The 20,171-nt window shown below is 43.3% G+C and overlaps 1 protein-coding gene across 3 annotated transcripts in view; it reads right to left on the bottom strand.

Moving 5' to 3' along the window:
* The window catches only part of FGFRL1 (fibroblast growth factor receptor like 1), a 174,153-nt gene that overhangs the window by 74,015 nt on the left and 79,967 nt on the right, over positions 1–20,171 (bottom strand). For all 3 annotated transcript variants that reach the window (XM_030492644.1, XM_030492645.1, XM_030492646.1), the window contains exon 3: positions 14,988–15,260. In XM_030492644.1, coding sequence (XP_030348504.1) covers positions 14,988–15,260 — 273 coding nt within the window. The remainder of the gene's footprint in view (positions 1–14,987; positions 15,261–20,171) is intronic.

The following is a 20,171-nucleotide window of genomic DNA, read 5'->3' as shown; positions in this document are numbered from 1 at the left end:
CAGACCTGAGCAAATGTGTTTTCATGTGCCTTGGTGAAAGGCTATGCCTCTAAAAGCCATTATGGTTTTCCAGGAAAGGGGCATTTTTCTCCTCAGAATGTGGGGTCCATAATGCCTGCCCACATGGAAACACCTCTCCTCACCTTCATTTCAGTGATCCAGAACTGAGCAGCTTCAGAGGGGGAACCTGAGATTGTGCAAATGAAACCATCACATTTTGCTCCTCCAATGACCAAGAAGGTCAGGGACTATAGGGCAACATGAGCATGAGTGAAAGCCAAAAGGTACTTTTTACTTCCCCCATGATGACAGGTAGGTTGGATTGTACAAAGAAATCTGATTCTTGCCAAGGTAAGCAAGCTTTTTTTGGCCTTGAGAAGAAGCATTCTCTAGGGCTTTCCATCTCACCCACTGTGGATATGTACAGCACTGACCACGCTCCATTTCAGCCAAGCCTCAAGGAGGAGATCTGTTGCAAAGGGAAACAAATAACATGTCACAACAAACATGGTATTTGTTGTGACTGGCTCCCATTTACGTAACTTGGGACTTATTCCCAAATTCATTACCCAATTTTCTCTGTTTCTAACAAATGAACAAACAGAATCCCTCTCTGGATTGGGAGAATGGAAGGAGACTGAAGTAACCCTGACAGGTTTGGGGGAAACAGAGAGGAGAAGCTCTATTGAGACATAGTTCCTCAAGTGAGATTAACCTAACTAATCTGAAGTATTCCATCTTCACAGGAGTGAAAAGGAACCGCACAATCAGCTTAGCCCAGGTTACTGAGATGAGGAACCCATTCTCACAGTCTAGTGGTAAAAAACAGTGGGTGGTTCTTCAGCCCAGCTTTAGTTCTAGTTTCAGTGCTAAAAGATGGAACAAATAGACCTGGCTCATGACATTGACATTTGCTCTGCTATCATCATCAGCTCTATCTGATAGGATGACACTACTTAAGCTGTGGTAGCCAGAGGAAATCCAATGCTAAGGAAATGGACATTCATTTAATGTTTATCTAGGATCAGCTCCACCAATGAATTCCAGATGTTGGCTTTAATTGTCGCATTCTGGTATGTTTAGGCAGCAGGAGTTCGTAAGGCCGATTTGTAAATCAATCTGGCAGGCTCATAGTGAATCCCGTCTTTGCCAGATTTTCTAAGTAAGAAGATGCTCTTAAAATATTAAGTACTTAATGTGTCTGCAATGCAAAAGGAAGGAATTTTTTAAAATCCCTCCCCTGATGTTTTTCTCCGTTTGCTCCTTCAATCCTTCATTTCCACCCTGCAGAACTGCAAGACAAGCCATTCCCTTCAGATGAGTCCGATGAGCTTTAGCAGTCCTGAAGCTAATGAGGGCAGCTATTTGGGATGTTACCCTGCAACAAGGGCAGAGCACCCTGCTTATCATTCCATCATTCACATACATTCCTTCTGAGTAACTCCACTGATTTCCCGCCATGGTCAATAGCAACTGCATGTGTGGACCACATCCAGCAACAGTGATCCTGATATTTGAGACTGGAGTTTTCTTAAAGCAGAAAAAAGAATAAAAACTGATTACTGCAACCATGGGATTGTCTCAGGCTCCAGCTTCCATGTTCTTTTTAATTTGCATTTAACTGTTACAGCAGTTACAGCTCATATCCAGAGGTGGTTCAGAAATGTCTTTCATATTCTGAATCCCAAAGCATCGTACAAGCTCCGAGTTAGACACTAGCAAACCTTGTCATTGTTTTGTGCTCAGCATGACTTCACACAACAGCTGAGTGTGTTGGACTGGTGTTAGAGGGATTGCTTATTGCAATAGCCAATTTATGGCCAGGCCTTGCTTACAGGAGAGAAAACCATGTTAAATAATAGCTTCAGCTTAAGTAGTGTCCCTACTGACCACGGCAGACACTAGAGCTCATTAAAATTGCTTTAGAAACCTGTTTTCTCAATTTCCTTTAAAAACACCTGCTTCTGAGAAAGCACCTCAGTATTCAACACATGTGCACCCTATTTACATTTTCCCAGGAATGTGTGCTTAGTATACACATTTCTCAAAAGGTGTCACTGGATGGGTAGGTAAGGTTTCAAAAGCTTTCAGCATTGGCAATACTCATCCCATGGAAGTTCACGGGAATTCTTCGAAAGGGATTGACTCAGCCTCGGCTGACTGCTTTTGAAAAACTTCCCTTTATCTTCCATCTTTCACAGCCCCCAAGATAAAGTGCTGTAAGTTTTAATTTACCGTCCTCTTTTAAAATCACAGACCTCTAAGTGGGGTCCACTTCTCCCCTCACTAAGAACATGAAAAGCATTTCACTTGTGGCCTCACTCATGCCATATTTGAAGAGAAGCTTGAGAAAAGCAGTGGCTAAAAATCCACCCACTACTTTATACTCTGAGCAGAGACCAAAGTATCACCAAAGAAATGGTTGTACCATCTCAGTTTAGCAATGATTTAGCATGTGGGTCTGCAGAAGAAACCCCACAATAGTAAATCCCCCAAAATAGGCAGGGTGAAGTGAGCAGGCTTGAAAATACCCTCCAAGTCCATGGGACCATATCTAAGCAAGGCACAAAAGTGATGCCATCCCAGTAAGTTAAATCATTATCATTGTGCATCCAGCAGAGCTGGGGTGACGCCAGGTATTGCACCACACCAGAAATATAAGAAGGTACGTCAGAACTCCATAAAGGAATAAGCAAACTAGTTCTTTCCCTGCAGCAAACAGGCTCCCTGTGCTAAGTGTCACAAGAGCTGGTATGGGTCTCCAGGGAGGTAGCTGTCAATAAGAAAAGCAATAAAATACTGAGAAAAAGAAGGCTGCAGCAGAAATAATAGGAATTGTTATTTCAATGAATGGCAACTTGTTGACTTTCATTCCCCGTGTCTGCAACTATCTCTGTGGTCCATACCACATGAGCAAAGATTAATAGATTTTGCCCCAAACACAGAACAGTGATTTTTTCAAATACCAAATAGGAAGGATCTAGTGAAACTTATAAAGAATTTCCCCTTCAGGACAAGCCAAAATGGCCTTGGAAGAACAGAGATTGCTGTCACAGGAGCTGCAATATTCCCTCCCTCGCTGCAGATGCAGAAGGGTGGCAAAAATGGCCCCTAGTGTGTGGCCTGTCCTCCTGTGAAGTGCGGAGCTTTGAACACAAGAAAGGCCAAAATTTCCTAAGAAAAGCTAACATGGGTCAAACAAACAAATAGCAATAACCGCATATAAGGCGTAACTTCTGTATTTAAGGTTTAACAGTTTAATTTATAGTTAAGTATGTCCATGACCCTGACTTTGCCTAGAACAAGGGTAAAATACATCCAAATCATTCCTGGCAAAGGGATCGGAGATAACACACGAGCTCTGACAGTACCAAGGATGTTGGGTGGCCAAATTCCTTTCTGATGCAATTCCACTGACCTACCCCTGAAAGCTGTTGCCCTTCTGTTTATCATGGCAAGGTTTCAAGGGGCCACCACAGAATTCTCCACAATTACCCAAGGACAGAGCACCCAGAGAACAACCTCATTTTGTTTGAAGGTCACAAAGACATGTTTTTGCAATGGCTGTGATTACAGCTTCTCGGACACCTCCCCAGAGGCTCTGAAAACAAGCCCAGAAGAAAGGGCATGATAGACATATCATAGACCATAGACAATGCCATCCAATCCACCAGTGTGAGCAGGAGACAAATCACATCTCAGGAGCATGCCTGTCAGTATGGGAGGAGCACACTTAGCACCTCGCTTGCATTTCAAGCCAGAAGGCATCGACCAGCTTCTCAAAATTCACCCTCAATATTATTCATTTCCCACAAGTGAAGGCTGCTGCATCTTCCAAGCCTCTTTGAAGGAAAGGGGATTAACAAAACCACACTCAAAGCAACCGGCTCACAAGAGACCTTGGCTGGAACAACCCTCTCGATGTCAGATTCCCACAACTTTCTCCTGGGTTGCAGTTTCTCCTGCCAAAGAACACTCAAGGGCTACCAGGAGAAGCTGCAGTGGGTTTGCAGTTGTCAGGAGACACTGCAAACACAGCACAAACACTGGGCTGTGGTGGAGATTGGGGGGGTGCCATTCCTCTCCTCCAAGAGATTCCTGCGATTGCTCTGGAGAGAGCAGCAGGCAGGTTTGGGAATCCCAGCCTGCATCTGAGGTGGATCCAACTCCCTTCCCAAATTCCCTGCCAGTGAACAAGGAGGACTGTCACCAGTTCTTCCCTTTCCCAGTTACACATCCAACAAAGGTGAGATGAAGATCCTTGTTTACTTCATTGGAAAGGTCACCATCATTTATTCTACCTTGAAAAAACCAACACAAAACCAACATGTCAACTCACACAGCTTCTCTTTAAGAAGAGAAACATCTACTGTTGGGCCAAAGAAAACTCATCAAAGAATTTGGTGGTGGTGCTTTTTCCAAAACAAATTAGTTTTGTAATGGAGGATTTAATCCCAAATATTTCCAAGCCTTTTGTTGACAATGAAGCAGAAAACTGACTCATATAATAGTTCAACTGACTTGACAACATTTTTCAGGGAAACAATGACTTGGAAGTGAAAAAAAAAAGGAAGAAAAATTAATAAACAGTCCATAAAAGCCCTATGCATCATTAGGATTGTGTGATAAACTCAGATGTAGTGGTTTGGTTGGCATGAAGAGATCAGAAACCCATCCATATTCTGCATTTTTTGACCTTTGTAGTGTGTCTGTAAGAAAATTATATACACACACAGGAACAGTGAGATGAAAGGAAAGGAAAGAAGAAAAGAAGAAAGACATCAACTGCCTTTGTTGCACTGGATCATTGCAATGGAAAATCAAATAATTTGTTTCCCTTTAATTTACAGGAAATATTTTTTGTACAGTCCTGTTAACAATTTAGCTTGTTATTGAACAACAGCATTGTTCTTACTGTTTGTCTCCCTATTGTTCTGCCACTTGCAGTAATTTAAAACAATCCAAAAGAAATCACAGACAAATGCATTGCGCAGAGGACAGATGTGTTGACCCATACAGTGCTTTACCAGCTAAGCTTGCAAGGTATGTTTATGTTCTTTGCTTTTACTACATGTTAAAAGAAGGTTCTCTTTAAAACATTAACTTGAGAGCTGCAAAATACATCATGAGAGTAGAAAGTGAAGGGATAAATTCTGTTATCTGATTCCTTTTACTGCTCGGAGGGGTTTTATTTCTCTCCTCTTTTCCTTGGCTTCAGTGCAAGGAGCAGGTTCCACCCAGTGAGTGCAACCAGAGTAAAACTGACATTTTATGAGTGGAAACAGTCCAAGGATGGTGGCTTATGCTCTTAACATCCTGACATCTCAACCTCTGCAAGCAGTGGCGGCACTGCTTCCAGTGGCTGCAGAACACCTTAAAAAGCAGCACAAACTGACAATGAAAATAAACTACAGTTGCAGCACTGCTGGAGTCTGGCAGCCTTTAGCAAATACAGCAGCGTCTGGGTGTTAAAATACATAAATCTGTCATCATTACCAGGCTAAGGGGTCGTCATCCTATTCACAGAATAAAAGAACTGTGCATAATCAGTAGGGCAGGGAGTTCAGAACAAAGTACGCCTTTTACAAACTCTCAACTGCTGATAGATGGATGTTTGCAAGGGGCTTAATGTCTTTAACAGGGTACATTTAAGAAGAAGTGTAGGTTTCAGAACTCCTGGGATTAGTGCTTTTTTTTTCTCCTCCTCTTTTCCAAATTTATTGCCAAAAGTGTATAACATAAACACTCAGGTCTTCTTACTATGAAACCCACGTTATTATAAAGGAGAATCAAAAAGTGTTCTAAGCACAATGATATTATTCATCAAGCACAACACAGAATATGTTCTCTCTCATGAAACAAAAATAAATCTGATTTAAAAATAGGTTTAGACACTAATTGCCAGCAGTTTTGTTGGTTGGTTTTTTTCCTTCCCTTTTCATCTCTTTCTTAATGCTGATGCCAAAGACAGCACAGGAAAGGTAGAGAACCAGCCTCTACAGGAATGTAAAAATATACCTCCTGAAGAACCCACATTTTAACAAGCAACATACCTACATGCATAGATCAAGAATCAGCACGTGAGCAACCAATGGTGTGTATGTGCATTTACACATAAAGAGGGAGTCTTCAAAACCAGCATTCAAGCTACACCTTATAAATTAGCCCAACTTGGTGCTGTTATCTCTGTAATAAATATTATACACTGTGCCTTAATTTACAGTGTGCCTCTAACTATTTCTGAGTTAACTGATATCAACGGCTCTAACATTTGGCTAAAAAACCGAGTAACTGTGGTATTTACTGGGCAAACTGAGGACAGCAGAGCTGTATGATCATAAAGTCACAGACTGGTTTGGGTTGGAAGGGACCTTAAAGCTCACGCAGTTCCAACCCTCTGCCATGGGCAGGGACACCTTCCACTAGAGCAGGTTGCTCCAAGCCCCTGTGTCCAACCTGGCCTTGAACACTGCCAGGGATGGGGCAGCCACAGCTTCTCTGGGCACCCTGTGCCAGTGCCTCAGCACCCTCACAGGGAAGAACTTCTTCCTAAGAGCTCATCTCAATCTCCCCTCTGTCAGCTTAAAGCCCTTCCCAATGGACACTAGGAAATGGGGCACAGTGCTCTCCAGAGCACTGTGTCCTGGAGACACTGTGTCGATGAAGCTCAACCCAGCTTCAGTGGTCCTCTGAGTCCAACAAGGCCATGCTAAGTCCTTCACCTCCAGCTTTTGGCAAGAAGTAAAGGGATGGAGCACAAGTGCCAAGGAAACACTATGAGGAAAAGAGGAGGACAGTAGTAGTCGTAGTAAAGTCAACACAAAGATCCTGCTACCTGGGGAAGATGGTCATCTTGGATGGTTGCCAAGATGGTAGATATCTCAAAACCACTGATCACCAGGACTGCAATTAGCTTGACGGCTTCTCATTAATTGGGATCCTATCAATCAAAAGACTCCTAAATTCTGCAGTCACGGCAGATCTTGAGTGGTAATCTTGACCAGTAATCTTGACCACTCTCTGCATGCCTGGTTTTCACACACATACATGTCACCTGCGTAGGCCATGGACTGCTTTGGCTTTATTCACAAATGCACCTATTTCTAAGCATTATAGATCCATAGATGTGGACAAATTGGTGGCTGTGCACATCAACATTGCTCTGTCAACATAGGCTGAAATTCTGTCTATTAGATGTATGGAAGATCATAACAAAGACAACTCTGACAAATAAAGTCAGAGGCAAAAGATGTTTTTAGCCTCAGACATACTGATGAGAAAAACCCAACATGTAAACCACAAACTAGTTGGAATCTGAGGCTAATTCTATTAATATCATTTAACAGAAGGAAGCCATAAATTGCTCAGATCAAACACGCTTTTTAATGTCAGCCTGCCCAGTATTGTGTGTGTTGCTTTCATTCCCAAACAGTATTCGCGCAGCGAACAGCGCTGCAGTTTACTATTTGCATGGGTGTAGCAGCCTTTACACACTCCAAAGCATCTGCAAAGGATTGTGGGCTAAATGCATCCATATGTCCGCATGCCTCGAATTTACACTGGCTGCAGCTCTGGCTTGCCACAGTCTACCACAGGATGGAGTATGGCGGGAAATTATATATCCATACAGATATGTATGAATTTCATGCTTACATCCATGGAAAAAAATCTTTTCATTTCCTTTAAATTGTGAACAGGTGTTGTCACCTTCTTAACTTGGCTTCTATGTTACAGCTTCATGAAGGGAAAAAAGATATCTACCCGAAACAGTGAGGCTTTTGTTAGCCAGAACATGATGTATTGATAAGCATACTGTAAAGTTTGTTATAAAATCAAATGAAACTAATAAAACCTAACAAAGATCTTGTAAAAACTGTGGACATTATACAGCATTAGCACTGAGTTACATTATAGATTTGGAATTGGAGAAGCAAGACTGCTGCCCAGCTGTGATACTTTCCAGCCTTTTACACCCATTCAGCAAGAGCCATCAGTCAAATCACTTGGTGCTACATTTTTGATCAGTCGTTTTTAGGACAGTTACAGTTAATACTGGTGCTCACATCATCACCTCTTTATGGAGAAAGAGCGTTTCAAGAACAAATCATTATGGGCTGTTGTCACAACAACATAATGTGGCACTATCAAAATGGTGAAAACTAGTGAGAGCATTTTTCTGCAGCAACCCAGGAAGAGTCACCTTTTCATTTTGGAGCATTTCTCTCTCCTCCTTTCTTCTCCCAGGACAGTGGACATTGTCCAAGACTGAACTGGGGTATGTTCAATATGGGGACTTGGAGTTTGTTGGACTGTGAGCAGGATTCCCCAAATGAGGAGGAAATGAAGCACCACTGAAATTCAGGGGATAGGAACACCTGATTGCTTTTAGATTGCTTTTAGCATGCTTGTGCTGCTAAGCACACAAAGTTTGGTCAGGGTCTGTGTCCTATGCCTGCGCTAATAAACACTCAGAAGGAAGAGCCATTGACTGGGCGAGGGCATCATTAGTCAACGATGAGTCACTTCCAGTAGAAAGGGAGCTTCATTTCCAAGTGAACAGTTTTTAACTATGAGTTTGCACCAAAACATGACAATACACACATTTTATGTACCCAGCACTTATTTGACTCCTCTAGTCAATGGAATCAATTCATGCGCATTGACAGTCTCTTCCCACAGGCTGTCATGCAGGACCCCCTCACTTGGTAACACAACTAAGATGGGTGTTGTTATGAACCAAAGCCCTACCTGCATCTCCACAGAGGGGTTACCGTGACCCAGTGACACCATGCCACATATGGACAAGAAGTCCTTGTGCAATGATTGCAATTGCTAGGCCTTGAGTAGTAAACTAAGGCTCAGCTCCCAAAGGCCAAAAACAATCTGAGCTTTAATTAGCAACATAACCATTACTAAGCATCAGTGACTATGGCCAGATCCTCATCTGGTGTTAATCACACTGTGTATGCACAGGAGGCCACCAACGTAGATCCAGCTGCCGGATTGGGGCCTTAACAAATTAAACATGAGAACTTCGTTACTGTTTATTGTCACAAGGAATTCTTCATTTCCATATAACAACTTACTAATCATCATTAGTCATGATTATATGCCCTGTGATTGTGTAAACAGTCCCAAGCTGGATGGGCTGTCTTTCGCACTTCGGGTTGAAGTAAATGCGCTAAAGATAGATTGCTAACTCCATAACATGACCAGCACAAGCTACACCATTTTCTTCTCAAATGCAAATACAGCACCTTTTTTCCCCCCATTTTTTTAAGAGTTGACTCATTCCAGTTTTTGCTTAGCATTAGCAGTCCCCTGGTGCACACGTTGCTGACTCAACGTTGATTCACATCTTCTTGCTGAGCACATCTCTCTCTGGTCCCCAGAGTTTATTAAAAGGCCAAAACCCAAACACCAATGAATTTGTCATGCTTTTCCAAGATGGCTGGAGGCACCTGACTCTGGGCTACAAATGTTTTCTCAGCTTTTGCACTGTAAATGAGTTCTGAGACACAGATTGATTACTTCATTGGAGAACTGTAATACAAACCATATTTTACTGTACTTGACTTTTTTTTCACACAGTATTTTCTACTACTATGAGCAGAAAAAGAACACATTTAAATAAATACCCATTCAAACATTGTCATGATTTTTTTTCAGGATACTTATGCTGACTGTTTAAAAAAAAGAGGTTATTCTAATGCAAATTTTTCACACATGTCTGTTATCAAAGAGAGCTGTCTTTGGACAAGCTGTAAAAAAGCATAAAATAGCAGCTGGCTCAGCAGGGAAAAGCTACTTTAAAGATAAATCATCTGATGTCAGGGAAGATTCTCAAAGCAATCAATTGCAGCAGACAGACAGCAGACGTTTCATAGTAAATTTGATTTGTTTGAAAATGAGATGTAGCTCAATTTCTGAACAGCCCATCAGAGGTTTAGGACAACAAGCTGCACTTTTCCTCCTGCTCTTTGCATCAAGATTTTATTAGTTCACAGCCCAAATGGAACCAACTGGCTTGGTCACTCAGAGGACTGGGCACCAGAGGGGGGTATGGACTGGATGGATGATGGGCCCTTCACCAAAATCTTCCTCCAGACAAACACAAAGAAAAGCAAAAACAATTGCAGCAGTCAGAGTCATGGGGCAAGAAAGAGAAACACTGAAGCAGCCATTCCTTGGACTCAAATGTTGATCTTTCTTGTGCTGACATGCACACGAGTAAGATTTGTCTTTGGCAGTTTACAAACCCTAAGCGAAGCAAGAAGTCGACACTGAAGAGACAATCCCAAACCCTTCTCTTGTTACTGCTTCCTTTTTCTTTGCTACAAAAGGTTATAAGAAACATGCAGGCAGATGCAAAAATAGAGGGTTGGATCTTTCATCACTTGGTTGAGCAACTGATGCAAGATGAAGTATTTACTGGCAGCACCTGTAGCAATAGCCCTGCATGTTGCAATGCTGGCACACCTTGCAGGACTTGGCCCATAACACTTCTGCAAGTGAAAAGTCCTCTGTGTTGAGCACTAGTGAAAGAGGTCATTATGCTACAGCATAAATATTTACTGATAGCCCTTCCTACAGCTGTTCACCAACAATTTTCCCTTCAGAGAATGATCAGACTTCTGGAACAAGTGATGCTGTTTATTATTGCAATAATAAACAGCAATTGCAAGAGATGGCAATGGAGGTTGTCCAGCACTTCCTTGTTAGAAGACTTTGTTTTCAGTTATTTATAAGTCAGGCAAATCTCACCTATTTGGGCTAAGATTTCCCAGGACGGCCTAATGGCTGGAGCGTGTCATGGCTCCATATGTGCAACCTCACAGTTTCTTCAAGATGGTCACAGCTCAATACAGGCTTCAGTTACACCATCACACGCTATTTCTTTCTGCAGAACATACCTCCATTCAGCACATAAGGTGGGCAGTTTTCAAATAATGAGCAGCTATTCAAACACTGTGTTTCTTCCTCTTTGACCTCAGGCTTCCTTTTAGAGCACACTGGCAAGGAAGTTTTATTCCGCACTAAAGAAACCACAGGTTTTAACCAAGCATCTAAAACCCAAATAAAGTAACTTTTTCACACCTGTAGATCATAAATCAGCTTTTCTGAATTGATTCAGCTGGGAAAAAACCTTAAAGACAAGATTTTCATGGGCATCACTGTACAAATAACTTTCTGGAAAGGTACAGCACATGTGTTTTGATGAGCTACAGATAATTCTCCACAAAAAGGAACCATTGTACTTAATAACTGCAATGCTGATTTAATACTGATTAAAGAGAAGTTCCTCTTCCAGCATTTGTAAATCTGTCTGCAGTGTAATTGGCATCCCAAATCTTGTGGTAAGCCACAAAAACTATTAAGGCTGGCTAGGAGAGGAAATTGTAGTTTTGACTTATATTGGTTATCTGCTTTTACTGGCTTACATTTCATGCAGCGATGTATTAGAGCAGGATTCCTTGGATCTTTGGGATCTAGGCCCCGCAGACTGAGAAGATGGGGAAATAAGCAGGGCAGAAATCAATTGCTACCATCTGGGTTGGCAAAACCTTTGTCTGAGAAAGAAGATCAAAAACCTAGAATAAGAGAAGACTCCCTTCCAACACAGCAGCGTGAAGATGCTAAATTAGTGAGAAAAGAGTTTAGCAAGTGTTATCATGGAGGAACAGTCCTTTAGGGTGAGATTTAAGAGGTTTAGACTCAACTCTGAGCCACAGCTCATATTTTATGTGGCCTTGGACTAATCACCTGGTGTCTCTTTGCCTTAGTTACTATTGTAAAATCACAGTAATCCATTTCATCCGCACTTGCAGACTGAGAAGTTCTCCAGCCAGGCAACGTGTAGGTATGTCTACCAGACGTGTAGAGGCAGACCTAAGTTTGCTCTGCTCATGCCCTGAGCTGTCTGGTTGCAAGATCTGCCATGAAAGCCACAAAGCAACATTCAAACAGGCTTATACCAAAATAAATACATCTCACAGAGACCAACCTGCAATGGAGATAAGGGAGCTCACCTCTGCCATGTCTGCCAGCACACATTAATGCTGGTGGAACCATTGCCCTTCTTATTCCTATGTACCATGTCATGGTTTTTCTTGGTTCCCTATACAATGATGGATTACAGAGCTAAGATTAATAAGAGTTATACAGCAGTGAATGCAGGCAGAGAGGTTCAGGCCTGCTGAATTTTAGTCTCAGCTCTTTGTAGAATCTTGGGTAAACCTTCACCTTATCCTGTTGCAGTGTACATGTATATAACACAGGTGTGACAGTTCCAGCAGTGTGGCAGAGCTCTGTTAAAAGCATATAGGATAAGTCCAAAACCTTTCAATAAGCTACTGTATCAATTCCAGATATTATTGCTCAAGTTTCCAGGATGTTTTAATGTTAAAATGAGTTTTATCTTTTTCAAGTTCCAACATTTAACAAATCCTTTAATGCTTGCCCATGTCTGACACCTGTGTGGTTTTACATGTTTGGCGTCAGCAGTAAAGTTGGAATAAGAGGGCTTTTTCTTCTTTGAAGGAGTGGGAGAATAAAGAGGCCATATGGTTCAAAAAGCCACTCAGCCTAATGAAGTTTGTGCTTTCCAGAGCACAAACAAAACAGCTCCATCAATTTGATCTTCATCCTCAAAACTGACATGCAGTTGGTTTTAAATCACTGCCTCCTTCGCAAAACTCAACAAAGGATTAATTTGCTCTCAACCAAAAGCATTTTCACCAAGACAAACACAAGCATGTAGTCAACACATTAAATGTTTGGGTCCCTTGAAAGAACAAGGCAGTGATACCTTGTGTTTACTTGCAGACCTTGGCAAGAAAAACACTGAGGGAACATTTGTTTTCAGGGGGAATTGCTCTAGTGAAAAGCAATTGGTTTGAAACGTTACATGAACACATTCTTTACCATCGGAGACAAGGGACATAAGCAATCCACCAAAAATGGTTTGGCCAACAACAGTGCACAAGGGTACACTGTGAGTCAAAGGAAGGTAGGTGCACAGAGTATTGGGTTTAGCAGCATTACAACAAGAATGCATGGAGACGAATGATAACTCAGCCCATGTGTCTGCCACACTTTTAGTTTAAAGTTACCCTTTTCTTGGCACTTGGTGATCAATATTTGTTTGCATAGGGCTCAATCTCACACCCACAGAGGCCAGTGGGAGCTTGCCATTTCCTTCCAGAGCTGCCTGATGAGGCTCTAAACAACTAGGGTTTCTGCCCAGGGCTTTTCAGTGCCAAATATAATGAACACTATTGTTCTTAACACAATTAAATTTGATAATCCCATTTCCTTGAGCAACTGAATTGGAGGTTTTGCCTCAATCTTTCCTGAATCCTAGTCCAACTTTTACCCTCTGCCTCCAGGCTTTCCCCTTTCATTTGTTTCTGTTGTGCTACCAATAGCCAGAGCCTTCTTTGACTCGCAGATACCTCGATGCCTCTTTGCCTTGGAATAATGGGAGGTGGCTTGGACCCTTAGCTTTATAGAAGATACTGGATGACACACAAGATCAAAAACATTGGCAACCTCCACATACTGCAAAAGCACAAGCAGGACTGAAGCAGGCTTTTGTAGCATTCCTTTCTCTACACCAAACAGTCTGGAAAGCATGTCCAAAATAAGTCTGTACAGACATGACTCTTTATAGATTATTTCCACTTCACCCTTTTTGATCATTGTAGCAAAGATGATGAACCTGGATAAGAAACAGATGAACGGGAAAAAACACACGTGCAAAGTATATAAACTATACGATAGCTTTTGTGGCTCTATCCCATTGATGCTACAGGAGTCATATCACAAGAGGGTTTCCCTCACCTAAGCATCTCTTTCCTGATAAGACATTCACATTCTGGTCTCTTTCTCTTACTGGCTTTGCAGCAAAGTGCATTCTCCAAGAATCACCTTGTTATCGGGTGATAATCCTCCATCGAGCAGCAGCAAGTGTTTGCTACATGCTCTTAGTCCACAGCAGCACTCCTACTGTGAAGGGGAAAAAGAAGAAACAGAACAAAACCAGGCCAAGTGCCAACCAGAAGGCAGCTGGAAAATGCCCTAAACTCTGTCCTTACTTACACTGTCTGTGAGAAACAGAACTTTGTAGACCATGTATTTGGGGCACTGATAAGGCAATAGGATGAGCAATACCTGATCTCACCCCTGCTTTGTAACCCTCTCTATTCCCTCAGTATCCTTCAGCATGCACATTTTCGTCCAGCTCTTTCCCTTCTCACAGACAAGGACCAATGAATATTTCCATGGCAGGCACAGCAGTGGAATCTCCGATTACCCAAAGAAGCATCTTTGGGGCCTTCAGGAATGCTCAGGCCAGAAGATAACCCCCAAAATCCCATTGACAGCCAAGTAAGCCCGTCGAAGATGCTCAGAAGCACAGCCTGTGAACCCGTGGTCACCAAGACACCAACTGAAGCTTTTTCAATCCTGCCTCCACCAAGGGGATTTCTCAGGAACTGCACATCCCTGGGTCATATGCCAGCTCTAACCTTCATTTCAACCTAGATATTATTATTCCCGAAGACACCATGCTTTGCAAAAGCTCAGTACATGGATCTTCCAGCTGTATGTCTTTATATGGGTGCCTTAACATTTGTTTTGAGAACTACAACAGCAAACATAAAGATCAGCGTGACCTCTCCTTATCACGCAGCCTTTCCTGTGTGGAATTCATTGTGATCTGGACCCTAGTGATTATTGCATCATTCCTGTTTATTTGTAACCTTTGGCACTGTGTAATCTTATCTCTCTGCAGCTGGCTGCAGCAGAAGATGTGCAGCAACGTAGCCAGCTCTGGCAATCCTCAAACACTGGAAAGAGCCAGTTAAGAGTGGAGGCCAGTAAATGATTAGCAAAGCAAATCTGCAATCACTGACAGCTACACAGAAATCAGCTTGCTCTCTTATCCCAGAGCAGGTGAAGCCTGGCTTTCCTCCAGCCCTACTCACCAATCACGATGAGGGTGTAGTTCACATTGGTGCTGCCAAAGCCATTGGTGGCTTTGCAGATGTAGGTCCCCGCATCTTCGCTTTCCACCTCCTTGATTTTCAGACCTTGCTGAAGGATTCGGAACCTTGTCCAGCCACTGTGAATAGTGCGTCCATCCTTCATCCACATGGTGAGAGGCGGGGGGTCACCCTCCACTGGGCACAGGAGCTTGATGGTCCTCCCTAGCCTCACGGACTGACGGTGAATCACTTTATCCGCAATCCTTGGGGGGCCTAAGAAAGAACAGAGAGAGGAGGAGCTGCTATTGCTTTTGCTGCAGACACAGCACTGATTTAAGACGAGTCATCAACAAGGCCATTACATTGACTGCTACACAGAGATAAAGTGAAAGGTGCTTACCAAAAATCACTTACAACCGAGGCTAAAAACACAGGCAATTACAGAAGGATACAAAAACAGAGATACTGCTTTGTGCAAAATGTGAAGCTGCAGCCTTGCCATCATCAGCAGCTCATGCTAATCCACCAGGGAAGCCTGATTCTGAGTCTCTTTTGCTTTTCCAAAGCACTCCCATTTTCCTCTAGCAAGGAAGCCAATACACAAAATGTTCAGCTGTATTTGGTAAAGCAACTGTAGTTGTTTTAAACTTAACACCTATCATGAAGGCAAAATTAGTAACAGCACTGGCACTTAAAACAAAACACTGCCCCCTCCTCCATGTTTTAATCCTTTCATGTCGTATGTACAGTAATTCCCCTTAATAGTCACCAGATGGGTTTTTTCTGAGATGCACGAGCCTGCAGTTGTTGGGCATAAAGCATTCATTGGGTAGCACTTCACCAAAAGACACAGCATAACCTGACATGTTAACACTGCTTACAGTCCAAAAGAGGATATTTTCACAAATTCCCTTAGCAACCCTGCTGGTTTGACCCAACTGACAAATATTTGTTCTGTGTAAAAGGTGATAATTTCATGCAAAACAGAGCGTCCCTGGAATGTCACGGAGTGAGCACACTGTTTGCCATATGATAACAGGATGCATTTGTACAGGCCAACACTTGGAAAACAGAAGTGATAAAGACTCCAGCAGTGGGAATGGTCTCACAGCTGATTTCAAACTGGAATTTCTTCCCAAGGCTCTGAAAAGTTGAAGCAGAATCTTTCTCCTGCATCTGCCTTTTCTGCCTTTTCATTGCACAAGTTCCCCACACAAACTGCAATAGCAATGCTCTTCCCAGAACAATCTATTAATGGGTGTGATAATAAGTGCCTTGCTCTTGCATAAGGACAGAATGTTTTGCTAAGGATTGCTGATGCTGAGTTGCACCCAAAACCCACAAGATGTTTGTGGGATTTGGAACTGTTCCCTCATATTTTACTCCTGTTCCTAGTGTTTTGCAGGATTGGACCCACATGGGATAAGCTACAGAGCTCATATTTGCACTTCCTCATGACTAATTCCTATTATTCCAATGTCTGCATGAATTTTCCCCAGCATGACTAAGGCAATACATACAGTCCAGCTCATGAATGACTACAGAACTGCTGTTACAGTTACTCATCTTGAATCTCACCCATGAATTTTACAGCTTTGTTGGAGAGCAGATGTGCTGCTCAAGCTGAGAAGAGAGTCATGAACTAGTTTGAAACTCATTAATTATTTTATCTAAGGGCCTGGTTAAACCAAGTCTTAGACACATTTAGATTCTGATGAACCACTCAAGACCCAAAGTGGGGATCTTGAGAGCACTCACTCTGAAGAAGTCAGTCCCTGGCAAAAATAACACCCATCTCCGCACCCCTCCTGCAGACACCGCTGGGACCACGTCTCGAGAGTGACAGCACCCTCCACACTCCAAGGGAGCTGGCAAAACACCATGAGAAATCCTGCCTATCCAGCACTGCACAGAACGCTCCAGGTCTGCGGCTGGAGAGATAATGCCAAGATCCTTTGAATGCTGATCTGACACACGTCATGATGCTGAATCTTTTAAAGAGAAAATCCACCCATCAGGAGGATGGGGGGTGTGTGTGTTTGGCTTTGATAAAGCAGAATTTACCAACACCAGGTGAGGATTCAGCCCCGAATCCTGCTACATTTCCCTACATGATGTAGCGTTCCACTCAGCATAAAGGAACAGAAATGTCCCGACAATTCCACAGCCTTGTTGAAATTCGGAGTTAGCCCTTGGAGAGGTCCTTCCTGACTTAGAGCCCTACCAAACCAAATCAGACTTTAAAAGTAGCTTCATTGCAATCTACTCGTGAGCCAGGATACTACTTCATGCATATTCAAATAGCAAAACCAGATCTATAATTAGTGCTAGGGAAAAATGTTTGGTGCAGGGCAAGCAGGGACAGTGCAGAGACAGCACCCTCCTCCTGACTTGGAAACCTGCTGTAGCTCCTTCAAAATCCTTTTCCTTCCGACATTCAGGTTGACTCCTGATGAATTCTGAGACCTGGAGGAATCAGATAGTTTCCCAATCACGTCATGTGCCTCGCTGGGGCAGGCTGCAGAAGCAGCTTTCCCGATGGCACCAGACTTGCCTTTGGATCCGTCACATGTTTGGGTCAGCAGTAAGCTTGGTCCTCCCAGATGTCATTTTCCTTTGATTGACCTTTCATCCTGAGGAATTGTTGGATCATGCCCTGTCACAGGATCTATTCACAGACCTTTATGACATTTAGGAAAGGCTGCATTTCTTAGGGCCTTTCTGTCTGAATAGAAAAACACCAGCTTGGTCCTCTGCCTTCTTGGTCTTCATTAGCCCCTCCAAGGACTTTATCAGGATGAGGAATAAAAATCCCTCCCCCCCGCCTTTTTCCTGCTGTATTTTGCCAGATAGAGCTGCATGCACTTCTCAATAACGTACAGCCCTAGGACAAAGATGCTAAAACCTTTCTTCTGTTCATTTGGTGCTGTAAATATCCCCATTTTATCACCTACCATCTTTGCTTTAATAACTTTCTGTGCAAGCAGTGCTCTCTCCCTGGAATCAGAGCTTCAGAGGCCCTGGCAAGCCAGCGATAGCTGGGACTCCTGATGATGGCTACAGCAAGAATAAAATGTTGATACCATCATGGATCTCTGTGTCTCTTCCTCATGTACAGGCATCCACTGGGTCTTATTTCACTACGTATCTGCACAGCCCAGCGCTGTCTTGGGACTGCAGCAGTGACAGATGAATGCTCTTCAAGTCAAGATACACTTTGGCACATCTCCCCGCTCTGCACTGTCAGTATTTGGAGGGGAGGAGGTGGAGAGAGGGAAATGTGTTTTGCAAAAAGGCCCTTCTCCAGCATCCCCTGTGCAGCAGATGCTGCTGACACAGAGCTGCATCACACGACGTACCACAGAAATCCCACGCTATATGGTCTTCCCACTCTGAATCCACACATTAAGCTGCCCAGAATTACACAGGTTCCCCTAGAGTTTGATTTCCTATGGCAGATCCATCTTCTGCTATATGAGAAGAGCAAAAAGACATAGTAAAAACATGCTGAGCACCCAGATTCTCATGTACACCACTGGTCCTGAAGAGAGCTCCTCACCTTGCAGAAACAGCCCATAATATGCCCATAATATGGCCTTGAGAGCAGAGTGCCCAGGAGCTGCAGCTCTCCCATGAGTGATTTTGGGTGTGGTGAGTGTGTGTGCTCACAGCTGAGAGCAAAGCACAAGGTACATCCCATGGCCCTGCAGGATGGATGCCTTGCTACATCTGCTTAGAGAGGCAAAATACAAGGAAAGCATCTGCTGCTTCACCTACAGCTGCCAGCAAGGTACAAACAGGCTGAACCCTGGCTGCTGCAGACTTCCCATCCGTTGCTGCTGCTGGCTGCTGTCTGTGCTCTAATGCAGCATTAAAAAGCAGATGCAATTACTCCTCTAGCAGCCCATGTCATGACCTCAGCAGTCATAGACTCTAACTTTGTGCTGCATGTGAGCAGAAATGATCAAATGTACTTTCAGAGCAATGCCCTATGGCTGTTTGCTGCAGTGCTGCTCTTGCCTTGTTTGTGGGTTATGCATCAGGGCAACCCTGCAAGAGCTGGATAGCAACATCACAAGGGATTGTTTTGAAACCTGAAATCATAGAATCATAGAATAGTTTGGGTTGGAAGGGACCTGCAAAGGTCATCTAGTCCAATCCCGTGCAATGAGCAGGGACATCTTCCAACTAGATCAGGTTGCCCAGAACCACATCCAGCCTGGTCTTAAATGTCTCCAGGGATGGGGCATCCACCACCTCTCTGGGCAACCTGTGTCAGTGTTTTACCACCCTCATTGTAAAGAATTTCTTCCTCACATCCAACCTGAACTATTTAGTTAAACCAGGCTGTTACAACGGTGAGCTCGTGTATCTACCGACATAATTTTTTTTAATGCCAATTTATGCCATCTTTCTGGCTATGGGGGGAATCCCATGAATTGCCATGTGCCTGCAACTACAGGCCAAAGCTCCAGACTGGATCCTTTCAGACCACAGGAGGAGAGAGCAGGGCTCTCTAGCCCTGCTGTAAATCTTGGAGGAGGTGTCTCTACACTGTACTCCCCCTGACTTCTTAGCTATGAGGCAATGATTCTTGAAAAAATCAATCTTTAAATGTTGAGAATCTACATCCTCCCATGCTGGAGACAGAGATTACTTTCTGCAGCATTTTGCCATGGGATATGTGAGAAGGGGTCAAAAACGAGGCCCCAGGTAGATATTCCAACAAAACTCCTGACATGGATTTTCACACATTTTTATAGTCAGGAAGGAGGGGGAATGGTGGGGAGACAAAACAACCACCGTCTCTTGCTTCCACTCTTGCAATTTTCCATTAGGCAAAGGCAGCTCTCTATGGCCACAGGGCACTGCTGAGAAACATGCTTTTGAGCCTCACCATGTTGGAGAAGGGGCAGCTGACTTCACTTCTGTGTAAACAGAAGGAGCTATTACTGTGAGTTAAGCCCTACCTCGACACAAACCTAGCGGGGGGAAGGTTTTCTTCAGTCCCCCTTGTCCTTAACCCAATAGTTTGAGAAAATAATTTGTTAATATTTTGGCTAAGGGGAAGGGTGGGGTTTGACATCCACGGATGTGCCTTGGGAAGAAGTGACGGGAATGCAGCTGCCTCCCCCCGTGGCTGCTCGTTCTCCTTTCTCCAAATACAAACTAAATATAACTTTG

Source organism: Strigops habroptila, chromosome 7 (genome assembly GCF_004027225.2).
Source record: "Strigops habroptila isolate Jane chromosome 7, bStrHab1.2.pri, whole genome shotgun sequence".
Classification (NCBI taxonomy): domain Eukaryota; kingdom Metazoa; phylum Chordata; class Aves; order Psittaciformes; family Psittacidae; genus Strigops; species Strigops habroptila.
The sequence above is the reverse complement of the archived record's forward strand: the minus strand, read 5'-3'. Positions and strand labels throughout refer to the sequence as shown.